General features: G+C 41.8%; 3 protein-coding genes across 3 annotated transcripts; 1 reads left to right on the top strand and 2 right to left on the bottom strand.

Annotated features, from left to right (window-relative positions):
* Positions 1-1,883: 1,883 nt before the first annotated feature.
* On the top strand, positions 1,884-9,306 carry LOC4337289 (uncharacterized). The gene is made up of 14 exons (XM_015780728.3): positions 1,884-2,295; positions 2,883-2,925; positions 3,560-3,817; positions 3,901-3,993; positions 4,541-4,911; positions 4,987-5,136; positions 5,251-5,445; positions 5,778-5,852; positions 5,946-6,012; positions 6,083-6,358; positions 6,435-7,224; positions 7,317-7,373; positions 7,943-8,011; positions 8,834-9,306. The coding sequence occupies exons 1-14, from the start codon at positions 1,936-1,938 to the stop codon at positions 8,874-8,876; spliced, it is 2,847 nt and encodes a 948-aa protein (XP_015636214.1). The 5' UTR covers positions 1,884-1,935; the 3' UTR covers positions 8,877-9,306.
* A 491-nt stretch (positions 9,307-9,797) lies between these two features.
* Positions 9,798-13,946, bottom strand: LOC9272561 (molybdopterin biosynthesis protein CNX1). Its single transcript, XM_015780801.3, has 13 exons — positions 13,674-13,946; positions 13,466-13,592; positions 13,264-13,394; positions 12,809-12,910; positions 12,643-12,726; positions 12,332-12,559; positions 11,942-12,129; positions 11,736-11,840; positions 11,332-11,655; positions 10,760-10,917; positions 10,558-10,664; positions 10,299-10,355; positions 9,798-10,211 (listed from the first exon to the last, which is right to left on the bottom strand). The coding sequence occupies exons 1-13, from the start codon at positions 13,836-13,838 to the stop codon at positions 10,002-10,004; spliced, it is 1,986 nt and encodes a 661-aa protein (XP_015636287.1). The 5' UTR covers positions 13,839-13,946; the 3' UTR covers positions 9,798-10,001.
* Positions 13,947-15,880: 1,934 nt separating this feature from the next.
* Positions 15,881-18,812, bottom strand: LOC107280786 (uncharacterized). Its single transcript, XM_026024777.2, has 3 exons — positions 18,621-18,812; positions 18,395-18,527; positions 15,881-16,176 (listed from the first exon to the last, which is right to left on the bottom strand). The coding sequence occupies exons 1-2, from the start codon at positions 18,691-18,693 to the stop codon at positions 18,400-18,402; spliced, it is 201 nt and encodes a 66-aa protein (XP_025880562.1). The 5' UTR covers positions 18,694-18,812; the 3' UTR covers positions 15,881-16,176; positions 18,395-18,399.
* Between the last annotated feature and the right edge of the window lie 986 nt (positions 18,813-19,798).

The following is a 19,798-nucleotide window of genomic DNA, read 5'->3' as shown; positions in this document are numbered from 1 at the left end:
TCCTTCAAGTTTTCATTTTAGTTCAAATATCCTCGAACCAACAACTCTCTTGATAAATGACACTTATACCCCCATCATTCACATATATAAGAGAAAAATTGTATGCTTGATTTTTTTATTGATAATATATAGTAAATTATGTAAAACGAAAATAAATTAAGTACTAGCAAGTGTATACGATAGTAATTGCTTATGTTTTATGTGCACATGTTGAAATAATGGGAAGTATATCTGCAATGTTGTTTATTCATCTTGGTTTCTCCCTTCTAGTATATAGTTGTATATAAATTAAGGGCAAAAGGGACATTTTCTAATAGAAATATTGACTTAAAAATAGCCATATGGCATATTAAGTGGGCCCAAGGATGATGTCAAGCCAAAACAAATATTTAGATGAGCTATATGAACAAAATGAAACGTGAATGACCAAATTGAGCCTTCGGTGAAACTTGAGGGGCTTAATTAGCTATTCACCCCAAATACACCCCTATAAGTAACTGATCTTTCCAATCTCCCACCTACAACTTAATTGATAGAGAACACTCCTTACAAGTTTATTAGTTTCTTCCAACTTCCCACCTCTATTAGCTTTCAGCAACTTCTTGCGCTCCATAGGCCTCCATTTGGTGATTGAAGTTATCCCTTGCCACAAAAGGTGTGTGTATTTCGGTCTCCTTTCACCTTATGCTTTTGTACTCTTTAATTCCATAGTGGTACGGTGGTAAAACCATGGCGGCAAACACATGCTACTATAGAAGTGGTGTATAAAATCTCAAGCCTAATAAGAAAAGACATAGGGGCAACTTTGCTCACCACGCCGGAGCCCCACATGCTGTGAGAAGTTGATCAGTACAACGAGAAATTATTGAAAACTAGATAAAGGTGGAGGTTAGAAGAGAAAATAAACTTCATGGAGAGTGTTCTCTACCAAATTAAGTTGTATGTGAGAGATTATAAAAGACAGTGACGTGTTGGAGTTATTTGGAGAGACCAATTTATAGAGCTAGAAAAAAAAAGGATTCGCAATCATTGTGTCAACATATTTTTCCCGTCAAAAACAGCCATTTTTTGTTCTGTGATGTGGGTTGAGATTCGTGCTTCTTTTACACGGGTCCAACTTATTCATACATGTCACTGCCAGGCTGCTGTCTACTTCTTCCGTCTCATAAAGAATCAATCTAGTACTGAATGTGACATATCGTAGTAATATGGACAGGTAATCTATCTCCTTAATTTTTCATTGCTCAACAAACTCATGTCACGTCATCCAGGGACAGAGAAGTCGGAGAGGAGAAAGAAAACATTGGAAGGTGAATATGAGAATTACTAGTATCTAATCACACAATAGTTACTCCCCCCTCCCCCCCTGTGTCCTTAAAAAAGTATTTAATCACACAATAGTTACTCCCCCCATCCCAAAAAACCAACCTAGGACCGAATGTGACACATCCTAGTACTACGAATCTAGACATACATATGTTCAGGTTTATCGTACTAGAATATGTCACATCCGGTCCTGATTCGTTTTTTATGGGACTGAGGGAGTACATTATAGTTACGTTGTAGTTATATATTGTAGTTACACTGTAGCTATATAAAAGTTACAAGATAAATACAGGGTAATTACAATGTACATGAATGCAATTATGGAGTGAAAATATTTTGACTATTTTCTAGTGAAAAATATGATGTCATAAATATTGCTACTCCCAAGAAGATAAGTTACTTTATGTGTTCTGGCTTGGGCCTTCCGTGTGAAACTGGGTCCATAACATGATAACGTGGACGTGCAGGCGGCCCATAGACACGGGAGCCCAGAGCTCAGACAGAAGGCCGACCAAACCGAGCCGGGTAAAAGCCCCTCGCCGAGCTCCGCTGCGCGTGTCCGTGTCTCTCTTGACTCTCCTCCGCCTCCCCTCCCGTCCCTCCGCCTCCATGGACGCCTACCCCCACCACCGCCGCTTCGCCGTCTCCGGCGACGCCCCCCCGCCGCCGCCGCCGCCGCAGCCGCAGCCTCCACCTCCCTCCCACGCGAGCCCGCACTGGTACCCCGGGCCGTCCCCACCGCCGTACCCTCCCCACGCCAACCACCCTTTCCCTCCCCAGCACCACCAGTGGGGACCACCCCACCCTCCGCCGCCGCTGCCGCAGCAGCCGCCGCCGTATGGGTACCATCCCTCCCTCCCTCCGATGCCGATGCAGCCGCCGCCTCCTGCGGCGGGGAATCCCTGGCCTCCTCACCACGCCGCTGCCCAGCCACCGCCGCCCAGCTACCCGCCGCCGCCTCCGGGCCAGGTATGTCGGGGGCTATCCTGTTTCGTTTTGGAGTCGCCGTTGGAGACTATAGTAAATTTTCTGTTAGGGTTTGTAGTTCAGGATCGCTGTTGGCTGTAGGGTTTCTGGGAAGGGTGTGATACGGTGTTTGATTAGGGTGAGGTGACTATAACTCTAGGGTGGTTTTGTGACTGTGTGAAACTGGTCTGATGAGTCACTGAGGGATGATTGTGTGAATAGTGTTGTCCTTGTACAGTTCTCACTTATTCACAATGGAGACTTTCATATGGATAGATCATCTAGGGTGAAGGTCTAAATCATCTTTTAGAATGCATTCAATAAACCTCCTGCACTTGTTGTATTTTCTTTACTTCATTTTGGTACATATTCTTTGTGGCAAATCCTTAGTGCCTTGGAACAATTTGGTTCCCTTTAGATATGATGCCACTCCTTCATGAGCTTTGGTTAGGTGCTCTTGGTGAGGTTACATTCAGTTGGCTTCAACATCCAATCTAAATGACATAATGTTTCCCATGACCCTGTTTTCTTATCTGTTCTTTTGTTGAATTCAAATAATGTTTTGTTAGTTGACATTGCTTATTTCCTAGGGCTGGGCCAATCATTCGTGGGCTCAAAGTCATGGATACGCAGGTTTGTCATTAGATCTAAGCTTTATGTTCATTTGGATCTAATTTTATTGGTCCAGTATGCTTGACAACCGGATGTTAATGAAACTTGTGTTGTTACTGATGCACAGCACTGGTTGATCATTATGATGCAGCATGCATCTTTCAATGTTTAAGCTCATAACACTATGCATAGGGACAAATGTTTATTGAATGTACATGCGTTTCAAGAATTTTGGGGAGTGTAAGTTGCCTTTAAGTTTTTACTAAAGTAGTCATCGGCTCATCGCTAGCGGTGATCAAACAAGTATCCACTATGCCATCTGGAGCTATTTTCTGCCCATTCCCAGTATGTATTAGTAAATTTACATGAGAACTAGCGTGTATGATGCACATGTTTCCCATTATCCCTTTTTTCTGAACTTTTGCTTATAAATAATTCCTTTTCTGATTCACCAAATGCATAGGCTTATTAGATGTATTTATGGTCTGTGCTTCAAAAGAATTCTTACATATGTTTGATAATAAGATGGTACTAATTGATAATAAGATAGTACTAAGCTTTCTTGGAGCAGACAAATCCCTTACAGTAAGAATGTAGTTACTGATGATGGTTCAGGATTGACCTTTTCAATTTGTTTTTTCTCCCCATCTGGAAGGGCATGGAAATGAGGAAGATTGGGCTACAAAGGCGAAGGCATGGGCTGCTGCTAAATCTGTTACAGAAAACCATCATATTCAACAGCATGCCATATCCGCAAATAGGCCAGAAGTTCATAATTACGGTTACCAGGATCAGTATCAGCAACCAGCTGGTCTGCCCGCAGAACCTTTACGCCCGCCAATCCCTCAGTCAAGTAATGACCAGTTGCCATTTCAAATGACAGGACAGCACAGGGAAACAAACTATCTGCCAGGTACCATATCTTATTACTATTGCTCAATATATGTTATATATGGATATGTCAGTTCCAGAGTGGAGCTGAAGATAATATTGCAGATGGAGGTCCATTGGCGCCACCAGCAAAGAACTTTGGTTCATTTCCATCCGCCTATGAGCAGGAGGTATCTTATAATTATCCTTCTACTCCAGGTATGCTTGCTTGGCAATATAACTTACTGTGTAGCCTGAATCATATTAAGGCTGGTCCCTCCTGGTAATACCTTCAGATTCAAATATGGAAAGACTTGCAAGTCTACAGAGCTATTTATTTAAGAAAAAAGAGCATATGACACACGTTACCTTCTAAAAACATTTGAGCTAGCGTTATTGTTTGTGTATGCTCCACTCTTCCTATATTTGAGGCGATTGCTTGGTGGGTTTCACCACCTTCAAAAGGAGGAATACGCAGATATCTACTCAGAATCACTTTCTCAGTGACTATGCCATTTTATCATGGATTCAATAATTACCTCTGATATATCATGAATGTAATTGAATGTTTGGTTGAGCCCTTTTTACTTTGAAGCACTGAAAATCTTCATTTCTCTTGCTGCCAGTCCTGGAAATTAGATGGAAATCACATTTTAGAAAAGCTAATTACTGGCTGGCTGTGCTCAATGTATATAACTCAGTGTTTGGATGGGGTAACCTGCATTTTTTATCCAGGCTTAATGCTGACTATGCAATGTAATAACAGGTGTTGGGAATGCTATGATTCAATATCCAAGCTCGCAGACTCAGCTACCTCCAACTGCCTCAGCAATGCAAGACGGATTTCCACAAGCGCCTTCCAGTATGCATATTGCTCCCTCACTGGAACAACCTCATTTTGGGCATGATGGGCAGTCTTCCAAGATTGCAGTTGATCCCAGTGATCAACCTTTAGAATTTAATAGTAGGAAAGCTCCTGATATGGCAGTGCACAGAACAGCAAATTTCAATTCTAATATTCCAGCAGCTCCAATAGCAGCATCTGATCATGATGCACATTCAGCACCAGCGCAATCATGGATTCCATCTACTACAGTACTTTTTCCTCAAGCTTCAGTACCACCACAAGCAGCACAGGTTCAATTCTATTATTTTATTACTCCATATGATTCCTCTGCACCATAGATATGATAATTAACTTTTACCTTACAGATGGACCCTTCAGTTCATGCTGCACCACTCTTTGGAGCAGTTTCTGGTTCAAGCTATATTCCACCTGCAGCATTTGGAGTTGGTAATGTGACAGAAGCATTCCCTGTGGATGCAAACACTCCTTTTAATGTCACAGAAAGATCAAAGAAAGTAAGTTTTGTTCTTCTCTTCCTTTTTTCTTCCACCCTTATTTTTGAGATTCCTGCGTGTGTCTGCTCATGTGCCTAAGTACTTTGACTGATTCCCGCGCTCTATTATGGCCAGCCTCCAGTGCCTAACTGGCTTCGCGAAGAACTTTTGAAGAAGAAATCTACATCAGTGAGTGCTTCGGTGCAACACTCAACAGAGTTCCACTCCAAGGGATCTGAAGATGCTGAAAAAACACTTAAAAGTTCTGATCAGGCTGACAGCAGAAGCGTAGATTCAGCTAAATCTACTGATGATGATGAAGAAGATGAGGTGCAGTTTGCTATTCTATTACTAAAAACTACTTATATGACTTCATTTTGGTCACAAGATAATTCACTAATTTGTTAAAAAAAAAAGATTCATGGCCTTTTGGAGCATATAGAAATGTTGGGGCCATATGCTAGCTACTGAGAAGCTATTTGCACTTACAGCAACTCCATTTTAAAGGAAAGCTACCTTTAGTTCTTTTTTAGGTGGATAATTAGACAACGTATTTGAACAATGTGCTGGTTTTATCCCCTTCTATTTTCTTTTATCTATTTTATAGTCTAGTATAGCCGCCTTTATTTGTAATAATTTTACTGGACTAAAATTATTTGCAGGACGAAATTGAAGCAGCCCGGATGGCAGCAATGAACCAGGAAATTAAGCGTGTATTAACTGAAGTTCTCTTAAAGGTCTTGTTTTTAACATGGAACTGGAAGTTACTTTGCTAGGTCTGACAAGGTCCTGTCATTTCTTTAGTTTTTGATCCTCTTGTCACTTTCCAGGTTACTGATGATCTTTTTGATGAGATCGCGACAAAAGTATTGAATGAAGATGATCCATCAGCTGAACGTGAGTGATGTGCTAAATTGTAAATTTAAATAGACATTCTGCATTTCTGATAATTTCTTCTACATTGTAGCAAATGAGCCCACTAGAGTTTCTAGTGTGAAGGGGCCTGGTCTGGGAGAATCAAAACCAAAGGTCTCAGCTAAAGTTGTTGTCCCTGCTAAGCCAACTAATGTTAGCTCAGCTGATCATTCTGATGGTACTGGGTTAAGTTCCCCTAAAGGCGCTCTTCTTGGCCTTGCTAGTTATGATTCAGATGATGAGGACGATGAGGGTGATAATGAGGATAAGGTTCCAGTTTCAAACTTATCGTCTGAAACTAAAGCTGGCGCAGCTCGTCCAGGAGAAGGTAAGTTCTTAAAATAAATACCTGCAGAGCATTACTTGTCCATTTAAATATATTAACTCGAGTAAATAATCAATAGGTGAAAAAGCCACTGATGGTGAACAGCATGGAAATCATAATGAAAGAAATTCTGTGGTCCAAAATGCTTCATTAGGCGAAGATCGTAAATTTAATGATGAAATGTCTCATAGGAACTCAAGTGCAGAACTTAAACAAGAGCTACGTGTTCATGACACACATAGTAGGGAATTTCCTTCAGATGCCAAAATATCAAGTCAGCCGAAGGATGTGGCTCCTACCCTGGATGAGAAGGCACATGGATATTCCCAAAATGGAAAAGTTCCACCTTCAGGCAATAATGTTGAAAATTTTAGCAATATGGAGAGCAGTCAAGGGCATTTAGGGAAGAGCAGCAATGAGGAAGATTTTGTAAAGGAGCCAAAGGCTGTTCGAAGAAAAGAATCCGAATCTTCTTCCAAAAGATATAATGATGATGATAAATCTAGCATGTATGGAAATATTGATAAAAAGGGTAGCTTCAAGGAGGAAAAAGGATCTGACAGGAGTGTGAGACATGGAGCTGATACAAGGGAACCCCGTTCCAGAGGAAACTCTAAGCAGGATGATGCAAAAGGAGAGAGAAAAGATTATCAAAAGGACGTAAGAGAGAAAAGCAGGGATTCTGCAGATAGAAGAGAGAAAGGGAAACATGAAAAGGAGGATAGGTCGAGGCAAACTACAAAGGGCTCAAGTAGTCATAGCAGTAGAAGGTCAAGATCACCAAGTGCGAGAAGTCGGACCAAGAAGGAGAGTTCTTCACATCGAGAGAGTGTCTCAAGTGATGAGCCTTCTGATAATTCGAAAAGGAGGTATATGCCATTCTTAAATTCTCATAATGTGTATTGTATTAATTGTTATCCCTGCGTGGTAATTTGTCCATTACTTTTTTTTTCTGTTACAGAAAACTTCATTCATGTAAAAGCAGCATGTCCCCCTCACCCCCAAAATCTAGGAACAGGTAACTATATGTTTACAGCATATTTATAATGTAGATTAATGCTGTTAAAAATGTGCGAATTAGCAGTTAGCTTCAACATGTTTGTAGATGGTATTGTTTTATGGCTGGCATCATTAGTTAATCCTAAAAGTTGTTTTTATGTTTGGCATCAATAATGTGGCTGACATACTTACTCTGTTCTGGTTATCTGGAAGCCACAAATTGCTTAGCATTTGATGTTTTTTAAATCATGAATACGGCTAGTCATGCCATGGTTTTTCTATGATTTCCATCCTTTCTCCCCATGCGAGGATAAGAGATTTTTGTTTTTGTGTGTGTGTTGGGGTGGGGGGGAGGGGATGTATTGGTTGAACTATTTTGTACTATCTGTCTGGATTCATGTTCTTTGAGGCAGTGCCTCAAGGACACTGCTTTCGCATATCTGCTATGGTAAGTCTTGTATAGGAATGCTTTTATTCTATGCCTTGTGAATTTGATATGAGTGTGCAGGTATCTTCTGAGTGAAGAAACATCAGGTTCATATATCTCTTATCCTTTCACTTACCCATTTAGTTATGTTTCATCTCTAGACGAGTTTCGCGGTCTCCACATAGCAAGCATTCTCACCGCAGGCATTCGCCTTATTCATCTGCGGAAAGGTAAGAGATTAATCAGTTCTTCCTTTATCATTATGTTACTCCAGGTGGTATTTCCACATGAATTTTTCAGGAGTTCTCAGCTTCAGTAATATGGTCGATCTTACTGTAGCTGATTATAGGAATTTGATTAGATGCAGAAAAATATATTAACGAGTTTGAGAAAATAGAAGTCAACCTTTAGGTGTCTTAAGAACATGTACCCGATTAAAAAATGTGTTCTGGGTTTACATGAAACCTTTGTGTTTTAAATTCAAATTTACATAAGTTGTTATTGCATGGACTTCCATCTCAGCTTGAGAAATTGAAGACCCTTGGTACAAAATTTTTCCTAGAACTAGAATATATTTGTCATGCATAACACTTATGGGCTGCTTGGTTTTAGGAATAGGACAGGTTGGTTCTTCATGGATCATTCGATGATTTTGGTGGAACAACTGTCACTTTATTTTGTACTACGCTTGTGCTTTGAGTGATAAAAATATTGGTGTATCAACCCACTACATTGCCCAAAGTCAAACCAAACTAGACATCAAAGTTCGCAGTTAGGATCGGCAGATGCCCAATTCAGCATCCATTCGTCCAAAGCAAACAACCCTAGTAATATTACTAATGTTAAAAAACCACTGAAAACAGAGAGGCCACCAATTCAGGTTTTATTGGGACAGAGCTGATATGCTGGCCTGCCTCCAATCCTAGACACTGAAGCAAATGCGTGAACTCCTATAAATCTGGAACCCTGTCTGCCCTATGCCACTTGTGTAGTAACTGTGTTACTTTGTGTTATATTGGTGGTGTCTTTAAATCTGTGTCTAATCATTTCAGGAAGAAGCGTTCCAGATCCAGAACTCCAGTCAAAAGAAGATAGAAGATACTTTTGATTTCAAGATGCCTCGACATCCTTGTGAGGCGATGTGTGGCATATCGCTGCATCTTCTACTGATTCATTGAACAACGCATTCCCACGGTAGCAAGATGCCCGCGGATCACCAGTGTAGATAAGCTGGAGGTTTGCCCATACAGAGGATATTAAATCTTCTGTGCTAGCAGCCTAGCAGAGAGCAATGTACTTAATTATTTTGTAGGCCTAGCGACCCACGCAAATATGACATGTACCACCTTTCGATTTCATGTATTCCATCTTGATTGTGGAAAATTGGCAACGCCAACGCCCAGTAGGTGTGTACTGGCTTGCGATTATTTTTGTAGTTTTGAAGATTACTGTTATGTTTTTTTCTTGAAACGCAGATTGTTCGTATTATTCTATTTGGCTCGCCTATCCATCTTGCTTACCGCTACTCCATTGTTGTTCTTCATTATGATTCGAGCGTGGTAGGCAGCTGAACTGTACTAAAAAAATTTAAGTAACTCGCCACAATAGAACCCACCCTATGACGCTGTAAAATCAGGTGCCGTGTATACAAAAGTTTGAAGGGCCTGTTTAGTTGGTGAAATGAAAATATGTTATATCGGACGTTTGACCTGATATCGTAAAGGTTTTCAGACACGAATGAAAAAACTAATTTCATAACTCACCTTGAAACCGCGAGACGAATCTTTTAAGCCTAATTAAGCTATCATTAACACATTTGGGTTACTATAGCACTTATAGCTAGTCATGGACTAATTAGACTCAAAAGATTCGTCTCGCGATTTATATGCTAACTGTGCAATTAATTTTTCTTTTTATCTGCAATTAATTTTTCTTTTTATCTATATTTAATGCTTGTGTTCAAAAATTCAATGTAATGCTTTTGCAAAAAGTTTTTGGTAACTAAACGGGCCGAAGTTACAAGATCAAATATACTGTAACCACTTTATTTGTCACACTGGTGTTCGTAAGGTTCGGGTGAAGTGAAAACAAAACAGTGAGCAGAACCAAAATCGTCACTGCTTAGCTCCGAGCTGAACGCGGCTGGGCTAACGAAGGAACTGACAAGCTGACGAAGTGAACGCCGATAGCCCGCGAGGACCAAATTCTCATCGGCCCCGATCATGGCTCGCACGAGCATCCCCTGCCGGACGACGCGGCTCGGAAACTCCGATCCCACTGGTCCACAGGCGCAGCTTCAGCGTGAGGGACATGGCGCGGGTGCTTCTCCCTCTTATCACCCTTTATCTGCTTCAGGGCGTGTTTCAGTGCTGGAAGAAGCGCCTCCATGCACTCCGCAACGGCGTTCGGGTTCCCGGGCATGTTGATGATCTGAAAAGATATATCAACAGGTTTGATAAACATGTGAACGTTTCAGAGTGAGGTGAGAAATTGCCAAGTTTGAGCTATGGTGTGTACAAGTGTTGATCCTCTGATCCCCGCAGTGGCTCTAGATAGCATTGCGAATGGTGTCACCTGTACCACAGATAAGTTCAATAGCTCAGATTAAAGGAAAGTTAGGGTACTAAAATCTATTGAAATGAAATGCCACTAAAGTTTAGCCCTAGTGTCATATGCATGGTTAGTTGTTATCTCTTATCTCTAGAAAAAGTTGATGATAATGGATTTCCATGTTAAACCAAAGAACAAGGGGATATAGAAAAATGTCAGTCATCACCTTCAAACTTTCCTGAAGCATGACATATGTGAGGCCAGGTGCTTCTTTCTCTATGACAGATTTTGTTGCCTCTGGTGTGACATCTCTAGGTGTGAAACCAGTACCACCTGCATATCCATTATAAAAAGTAAGTTGATGCTCATCTCACTGTAAAAATAAGGATTGTGCAATTTGCTAACTTAAAGAATGAAAACATTTTCACCTAGTGTCAAGATGAGGCTGACACGATCAATGTCACTCCACTTCACCAAAATGTTCTTGATTTTTTCCACATCGTCTGGAACAACAGCAGTAGCAACAACAGTCGCTCCACCCAATTTCTCTGATGAAGAATTCACTACAGATATTGCCCTTGGCCCACTACAGATGATATTGTATTACAGAGAAGAAACAACAGTGATTTAAGTATTCATGAAAAAGTAGTCACATGTGTTTTATAAAAATGCTAAGCTGACAGCATAAGGAATTAAAGCTTTTGGTTGATCCACTGTTCCGATGGAAAAAATAACAGCCTTGTGAAATGTGGAGCCCTTACTGAGATGCATCACCATCTTATGTGAAGAAAAAACAGTAATTCGACTCTTTAGTTTTGCATCATGGTGTGACCCCTTTGCAACTCAACACAAAGAGGTGTATCAGGATGCGTGCACTTCAAAAGGTAAGACTTTATATTGGTTCATTATCTTTTCTGATTCAATCTGGAACCCAATCACAAGCAAAAGTACAGCAGCTTTTCAGCAACAATCACGAGGAAAAAGGCGCTTAATGAAATACCTCCTGTCAGGGCCTGCACCCAATGAAACAGTGTCGCTCACTGTCAGAATTGCTACTTTAACTTCAGTATTCTGTGAGGCTGGAACCTGAGACAAATCTGTGGAAACACTTTTTGCAGAAGGAAATAAATGAGATGGCAACGGATTTGAAGCAGTGGGTAGCTTGTCAAAAGGTGAACTGGTCATATCAGAAATAAGTATAGCTTGCATAGATGTTCCAGCCTCCAACATCTGCCCCACTAATGGTACTTCCAGTAAAGCATTCGCAGATTTCATACTTAGGAGGCGGCTACTAGCTTGTTGGCCCGTGCTTTCAGCAACATATCTGCCAAGACCAATTTCATCAGCCGGTATCACCTACAGTATTGCCAAATATAAGGCATCATATTAAAATATAGCTCTTACCCAGGTCTACCAGATCCATCATCAGGCACCCATCTGATCACTGCACGATGGAACTCTTGACGATGTGGGTCTCCTCTTAAAGGATGCAGTAGACGTGCGTGCACTCTGTAGAAAGTCATGTCAGTGAAGACAATATGCTCAATGATATATAATGGGAATAAAGAACTTAATAACAATGCTAACCACTTATGCATGACAATAACTACCTTGGTAGATGAGGATTTGACCAGCCAGAGAGTGAACGTATTGCAGGAACAACAAAGAGATTGAAGCAAACAACACAACTCACTGGGTTTCCAGGCAACCCAAATGCAAGAACCTTTTTAGATGGTTTTGATGAATCTTCTGTTACGATCTCAGCAAATGTTAATGGTTTCCCTGGTTTCATCCGAATCTGTACATGCAAACACAGCAAACTGTTAGAATTACTGGAATTGTACAAATATATTAGTGCCAAAGACTAAAAGAATTTTCCATCAATAACTGTTTTAATTGGTTATCCAGCTGGAAACAAGAAAAGCATATCATAACTCCTGGTTTGTACTTCCATACAACTGCATGGTGCACGCCTAATTTTGGAGGAATTTCCAAGATACCTTTTCAAAGTGAATTTTCCCCATGCTTGCCAAACAAGGTTTGACAAGATCCCTATCGCCCATGGAAACACCACCAGAAGTAAGAATGATATCAGCATCAGAACTTAGAGCTGCATCCATATGCTCCTTAAGACTTTCCTCAGTGTCTTTTGCAATACCCAAGTCAACTACCTTGCACTTGTGCTGAATAGCAGCAGCAATTAACATAGCCCGGTTGGAATCACGAATCTGCAAAGCAAGTACACATTTCGGTGAATATGAAATGCAGATAAAGGTGAGGGATGCAAACATTGTGAAATAGTGGGAATAACCTGACCACGACTGAGAGATGCTGTGGCTGGCTCCACTAATTCATCCCCTGTAGAAAATACAGCAATGGTTGGTCGACGATATACCTGCAGATTCATACTCAAAATGATCAGTTGTGCGAGATTCTCTTCTGCACTCAGTGACAGGGTAACTGAAAGACTTATTCACCTTGACAGTAGTCACTCCCACGGTTGCAAGTAACCCAATTTCTGCAGGACCTATGTGCTCACTAGACTTCAGCACTACCGAATCCTTTTGTATGTCACATCCCTATGGATTATTTATTCAAATAACTAACTCATCAGTTACCAGATGAAGTAATACTGTACCAAATGCTCTGCATGAACTATAGAAGTACATAGTAATTGAGAACTACAGTACACAGCTAATAGCGCAATAATAACAAACAAGAATGTTGCTTCCACTGAAGGACATAAACAAGTAAATCCACTCAAATACATCAACAATTTAAACTGAATTAAGATGCAATTGACATAGCAGAAGAGCAGAGCATGGATAGTAGCTTTTTTGTTTCAATCAAATCGTCGCACAAACGCAAGTAGGAGGGAATAAAGCAAGTAAGGATAAGCATTAAGCAAAGCAACGAAACCTATTAGCAATACCACATTGCGTATATCCTGCCCCTGAGTTGGCCGCACCAATATCCTAACCCTCTTCGACCCATCCGGCGCGCCGGCGAGCTGCTCCGTGTCCTCCACTTGCACGACGGCGTCAGCACCATCCGGAATCGGCCCTGCCCGAGAAACCACGGTCAGTAACCGATCACCGCCGCATCATCGGAAGGAACAGAGCGAGCCACCTCACCTCCGGTCGTGACATACGCCACCGTGCCGGGGGTGACGACCACGCCGAGGGCGTCGTCGCCGGCCCTCGACTCCGTAATCACCGGGTACTCCCCGGGCCCGTCGGAGGCCACGACGGCGTACCCATCCTGCAGAGGGTTTCAACCCAAGCACCCTCAGGCGCGGCGGCAAGGAGGGGGAGCAGAAGAGAGGGGGAGGAAGGTGTTGACCTTGATGGAGGCGCGGAAGGGAGGGAGGGGGTCGGGCGCGCGGACGTCCTCCGCGAGGACGAGCCCGAGCGCGTCGTGCAGCGGCACGGCCTCGGCGGCGCGCGCCGCCGCGCTCGCCGCCGCCGCGGACAGCACGGCCGCCAGCGCCTCCTCCACCTGCAACATTTTTTTTCCTTTTTTGCTGTTCTTCTTCTACTCCTATTTTGGTCGGTTTATCTCGGGCGGCGGCGTCCGGCGGCTGAGGCTGCCCATCTCCATTGACGAGAGAGTATCGACTACCTACTCACTTTGAGCCCTTGATTTAAAACCCAACGCACAGGATACGTTTGGGAGCATGGAAGTATGCTCCTGTACCGTAGCACTCGATATATTCCTCCTGACTCCGTCCCATAAAAAAAACCGTAGTACTAGTGTGTCACCTCCTATCCTATACTCGTTTTTTATGTGACATATTAAGTACTACCTCCATCCCAAAATGTTTGACGTCGTTGACTTTTTTAAAAATATTTGATCGTTCGTCTTATTTAAAAAATTTAAATAATTGTTAATTCTTTTCCTCTCATTTGATTTATTGTTAAATATACTTTTATGTATACATATAGTTTTACACATTTTACAAAAGTTTTTGAATAAGACGAACGGTCAAACATATTTAAAAAAGTCAACGGCGTCAATCATTTAGGGAAGGAGGGAGTATTACTCAACTTCACGAGTTGCGAATCGAATCCTATTTAAATGGCAGCCTGCCACAAGTCGTGCGACGGATGCTTTTCGGTGGATGGTGGTGCCGCAATCAAAATAAGTCGAAAGTCCAAATCACGTTTCATTTAGAAAAACTGTAAAACCTAACCGAAAAGTTACTTTGTTGCAAATGATCATCTCCTAACTAGTTTATTGTAAAAAAGCTCAGTATACACATGCTTAACGAAATCAGTCTGTTATCATTGATGTAGAGCTACCATATGCTAAACTAGTGTTTGTGTTGAACTCTTTTTTACGGATATAGCGAAACTCAGTACGACCATTTCTATCCGTGGATTTTTCCAAAAAAAAAAAGGTGTCCAGACTATACTCTAGAAATACTTAATTTTGGTAAAGACCACATCAATAGCTCATAATTTATGAAACATGTTGATTCCGTAAAACGACGTCTTGGCTGGGATGGGTTTTGCAGTAAAATTAAATAGGGGATTAGTATTTACAACAAAATGACCTATGAGGTATAATACCAAATTTCAAGTGATTTATGGGGTGGTTTTTAAAATTTCCCTTAGAAAAATGAACTGGCCTTTTGAAATCGAGAGGAAAAAAAAAGGCTTGAACTAACGTTTGGTCGCGGGTAAAGGTGGCGAACGTCGGTCCGCGCGTATCCCTGCCATTCGCACGCCGGATTTGCCCGCCGTTGCGCGTCCCTGTCAGAACCACGAAGCGGCCCATCCTACATCCCGCATGCCCATCGCTTCGACCGCTCAAAGAGCCAAGAGGCAATGCTGCAGCGGCACGCTGCCAGCGCGAACGAGCGAGCTAGGAAAAGATGCTGATCGAAGGCTTCGAAGCTACTAGTTCATGTACACGGCAATCACAGGACACGCATGCCCTTCTTGCAACGCGATAGCCTCTCCCAAATTCTCTTCAAAACTAGTACTGTAGTATTTCTCATTTCATCGTGTTCCTAGGAGTGTCTGAATGCTCGACCTGTCGATATGTCATATAGCTGCCATTGCCGCCTATACTTGCCAGTTACTCCCTCCGTCCCAAAAAAAAAAAAAAGACAAATCCCGAGTTTCCGTATACAACGTTTGACCATACATCTTATTTGAAAAAAAATATTAAAAAAATTAAAAAGACAAGTCACGCATAAAGTATTAATCATGTTTTATCATCTAACAACAATAAAAATATTAGTTATAAAAAAAATTCATATAAGACAGACAGTCAACCGTTGGACACGAAAACCCAAGGTTTGTCTTTTTTTTTTTGAACGGAGGGGTACCACTCCTAGGATATTGCAAAGAAGTACTCCCTCCGTCCCAAAAAAAACAAATCTAGTACCGGATGTGACATATTCTAGTATAATGAATCTGGATAGAGATATGTCCAGATTCGTAGTCCTAGGATGTGTCACATCCGGTACGAGGTTGATTTTTTATGGGACGGAGGGAGTAATCGACACAGAAGCAGCAGTAGGTTATTTTACCAGCTGGATGTTTGAGGAACACTGCATGTTCTCATTGCTGCACCCTCAGGATTCTCAGTTATAGCTATGCCTGAAGATGTTCGATCACCTTCTTTCTAGCCAACAGAAAATTCACTGTATGAAGATCTAAAAAGTTCTAAATGAGATGGTAGACGACCCAGTATTTTGAATCAAGTAATTCCATACTTCCGCTCAAGCAAGTAGCTGTTTTACCAGTAAAATCCACTAAGACGAACCAGATAAACAATACCTAACTCAGCTTGGCACAACAGCGGGGTTCAGGGAATTTTGATAAGTAGAGACGTTCTGCAAAATAAGAAGAGAAAAAAAAAGAGTTTCAGTTAAGCTGCTGAAGATGCACAAAAATTTACTGCCCATACTAATATACTATTCCATCCAGAAACTAACACTAGATCAATTTCTTAATTTTATTTTTTGAACTTTTTAATTTTAAAAATGAACCCTTTCAAAACTTATTTCCAGAATCTAAATCTTTTGGTCACGCCAGCACGCTTGGTGTAGAAAAACATCACTGACACACCACCTGCAGCCAGTGTAACCAAATAACGTTGCCTAGCTAGACCGGCGTGGCCAAATAACTGCCACGCCAGGCGGCTGGTTTGGCTAAAAGGTTCAGATTCTGGAAATAATTTTTGAAAGGATTTATTTTAAAATTAAAAATTAAAAAGATTTAAAAGATAAAATAATTCCACTAGATCAACCCCAAGTTTTGAAGCCCCAAAATCTCTTTTAAGTCTTATCTGGCCAAAGTGACACTAGACAAAAGGTACACCTGACAACATACTTATCATAAAGGTAAAATATATTTGCCTTACACAGCTCAAACCTAAGCTGATGCAAGCTACAACTTACAGCAAGTAACACTTTTTGGCTGTATGAATCAAAGTTATACACACACAGACCCAAACAAAAAAAAATCGAAAAGATGGGCCTATGACATCTGCGGCTGTATAAAAGTAAAACACATTAAAAAAACATGGGCACTAAGGAGGAGCTTAGTGTCAATGAAAGAAAAAAGGTGAGCACGTTCGGGGAGAATCGAACGTGGACTGTTGAGCAGCATGTTGGCTGCCCTTGCCATATGTGCAGTTTCAAAGTAAAACACTCTGATAACTGTCATGTTAAAGCAGGTAGTGTACATTGTTTTGCAACAACAAAGTGATTGTTGCCAGAATTACCTACACTATATGTAGCAGACTTACCAGTTACATGTTGTATAACTAATAACTTGAAAATGCACCAATCGAGTTAGCACCTGGTGGGCAGGGGATGGGAGTTGGATGAACTACATGTCTACGTGGGAGTAGATAAAGAATAAAACGAAGAGGATCAGTGGACCAGACAGCATAAACATAAACACTCTGAAAGCTCTCAAAATGTTTGCCCATTCACAATTTCACATGCTACTCTTCACGCAATCTTAACAAAAAAAGGTATTACTTACAACTAGTGGCGGAGCTAGAAATTATTGAAGAGTAGGGCTAAAATAGTGCTTAACTAGTGAGTTGTTTATTTTTTTTCTTAAATTTACATGGTGATGTAAGATAATTTAGCCATGATTTTGGAGGCACGCCCATGCTTACAACCATCCAATTAAACCCCACTCCCTATCTACTATCAACAGTTGTCCGCAGCAGAAAAAATATCCTCGTTAAATTGGTGCTCAGGCTTCAAGAGTAGAAAAAAGGGCTCTTCATGTTTGAGGTGATTCCAGAGTGCACTTTGAAAGGCCATTTATACAGCCTAATGAAATGGAGCAGCATGGATAAATGCTCTGGAGATAGATTGCCCTGGTGTAATTCCCAGTGGCGTAGCTAGGATTTAAAGTAAAAGTGGTCCATCTATATATAATATGTCAATTAAAAGGGTGGTCCACTATACAATTTTTATTATATTAACTAGCACATATACTATAATTTTAATTTTTTAGGTGGTCCGTGGACCACGGTGCCACCTAGCTGGCTACGCCCCTGGTAATTCCCAACGACAAGCCATAATATGTGACCAATGGTTGGTGTTTCACAAAAAAGTCAATGAAGATTCAGCCATAGAGGGAGAGAAATATGTAGAAATTTCATCGGTCCACATTGCAGTTTTACCAGTAGTCCAGTACAACAGCTGAAACAAAACTGGATAATGCCTCATTCTGTTTAGACTTTATAGCAGTATACTGCTGAAACAGAACTAGATAGTGCCTACCAAAATGAATGCCATTATTTTACCATATAGGAATCAGGGTTTATGTAATTGTCCAGAATCGGAGCTCTGACCTGACAGAACTCTTCCCGTATTAGCATAAGCAAAACTTCTTAAAATCAATTATGTCAGTATTTTTTCGGTTTCAGCTGCGAATTAGGAGCCGAATGAACCCAGATTCACAGTTGAGCTTCACAATCACCGCACGAGAAAAGCAAATCCTATAACATGATTCTTGAATACTGAACTTAACGGTGCAGGAATGATACACAACACAGTTCAATCGACCAATGGGGGAGAAAAATACCTGTTCTACTCATCGTCTTTCAGGACACGCTCGCCGGAGGCCATGGGGGCGGCGGCTGCTGCTGCTTCGTCTTCCTCCTGGAGGATCTTCTGCATATCATTGACGCGCGTCCGGACGACATTGGTAATCATAACTGCGGACGAAAATTCATCAGATCAGAGTGCAGTCTGTGGTACTATGTGCGATTGGAGAGACGAGAGTTGAGGAATATGGCGGGATTGCTTACTTCCAGCGGTTCCCAGGGTCCAGATCCACAGGATCTTGAGGCCGGGGCCCTTCTCGCTCCATCTGGTCACCATCGGAGGAGCAGAGCTCGAGCGCGGCGGGAGCGCCGCCGGCGTTCAGGCTGATTTCCTTTTTGTTTTTTTTTTTTGGGAAATCGGTCAGGCTGGTTTCGTCTGCACTCGGGGTTGGGGATGGAGAACGACGAGGTGCGGAGGGGTGTCCTTTTCTTATCGCATTTTTTTAAAAGGAATCATTGTGAGATTGTGCTATTAGTAAGTTATTAGGGTATAGTTCAAGAAATACTTTCACTTATTCTTTTATTTATCACTTAACGGTTCAGATTATCCCTAAGAGATCTGACGTCTAGAATAGCATCCGCCTTCCCACACCCCTGCGCCTCGGAAATAGTCGCACTTTCCTTCTGATCGCGAAATCCATCTCCTCCGCCAGTTCTCTCGCCCATCGCGCCTATGCACGTCGCCGCCCCCGTCATCTCCCGGCGCTCGCGCCCCCACCCGCCGTCCAGACCGCATCGCCCACTCCGCCGTCGCGCGCCGCACACCGTACCCGCCCTCCCACCCCGCCAGTTGTCTCCTCCACTCGCCACTCCGCCATTCATCGCCCTTCTCGCCGGTCTCCTCCGCACCGCCCCCGATCTCCACCAGGAACTCCGCCTCGCCGGTCTCCTCCGTGCCGCCCCCAATCTCCGGCTCGTCGACCGTCTCCGTGCAACCACCGATCTCTGCTTTCAGAACAGTGTCACCACATCCTCGATCTGATTCGCCGAAATTAAGGTACAGTAATCATCCTTCCTCCCCTTTTTTTTAATCCACAATGCAGTATTATATATATTTCCTCTCTCCCCATCAGTCGCCGCTGATTTGATCATACGGTTCTTAATATAATCCAGAATCAATCAAAAGAAAAAAACCGAAAGCATCGCTTTGGTATCTAAAGAATTCATGTTTTTAGATAATGATAACTAAAGTATCCATGTCTATGAACAACGCATAACTGTCTGCACATGTCTAAACATCTCCAAAGAACAATATATAGTATCTGGTTATTTAAGATTTTACACATTTCAGAAATCAAACCTTAAAATTCGATTTTCACTGGCAGTGACAGAATATTTAAGATGATGCACCATCTATATCAATTATCAGTATAGTAGAGATT

This window comes from Oryza sativa, chromosome 4 (genome assembly GCF_034140825.1).
Source record: "Oryza sativa Japonica Group chromosome 4, ASM3414082v1".
NCBI lineage: Eukaryota > Viridiplantae > Streptophyta > Magnoliopsida > Poales > Poaceae > Oryza > Oryza sativa.
The sequence above is the reverse complement of the archived record's forward strand: the minus strand, read 5'-3'. Positions and strand labels throughout refer to the sequence as shown.

Bases quoted from the DNA above. Each gene is read 5' to 3' on its own strand.
- LOC4337289 (XM_015780728.3), top strand. From the start codon at position 1,936: ATGGACGCCTACCCCCACCACCGCCGCTTCGCCGTCTCCGGCGACGCC. The intron at 4,912-4,986 runs GTTCAATTCTAT...TTTACCTTACAG, and splicing joins TACCACCACAAGCAGCACAG to ATGGACCCTTCAGTTCATGC. The intron at 5,137-5,250 runs GTAAGTTTTGTT...TATTATGGCCAG, and splicing joins TCACAGAAAGATCAAAGAAA to CCTCCAGTGCCTAACTGGCT.
- LOC107280786 (XM_026024777.2), bottom strand. From the start codon at position 18,693: ATGGTGACCAGATGGAGCGAGAAGGGCCCCGGCCTCAAGATCCTGTGG. The intron at 18,528-18,620 runs GTAAGCAATCCC...TTTCGTCCGCAG, and splicing joins GACCCTGGGAACCGCTGGAA to TTATGATTACCAATGTCGTC.
- LOC9272561 (XM_015780801.3), bottom strand. From the start codon at position 13,838: ATGTTGCAGGTGGAGGAGGCGCTGGCGGCCGTGCTGTCCGCGGCGGCG. The intron at 11,841-11,941 runs GTAGTTATTGTC...GACTTTCTACAG, and splicing joins TCAAATCCTCATCTACCAAG to AGTGCACGCACGTCTACTGC. The intron at 10,212-10,298 runs GTACACACCATA...ATATCTTTTCAG, and splicing joins GGATCAGAGGATCAACACTT to ATCATCAACATGCCCGGGAA.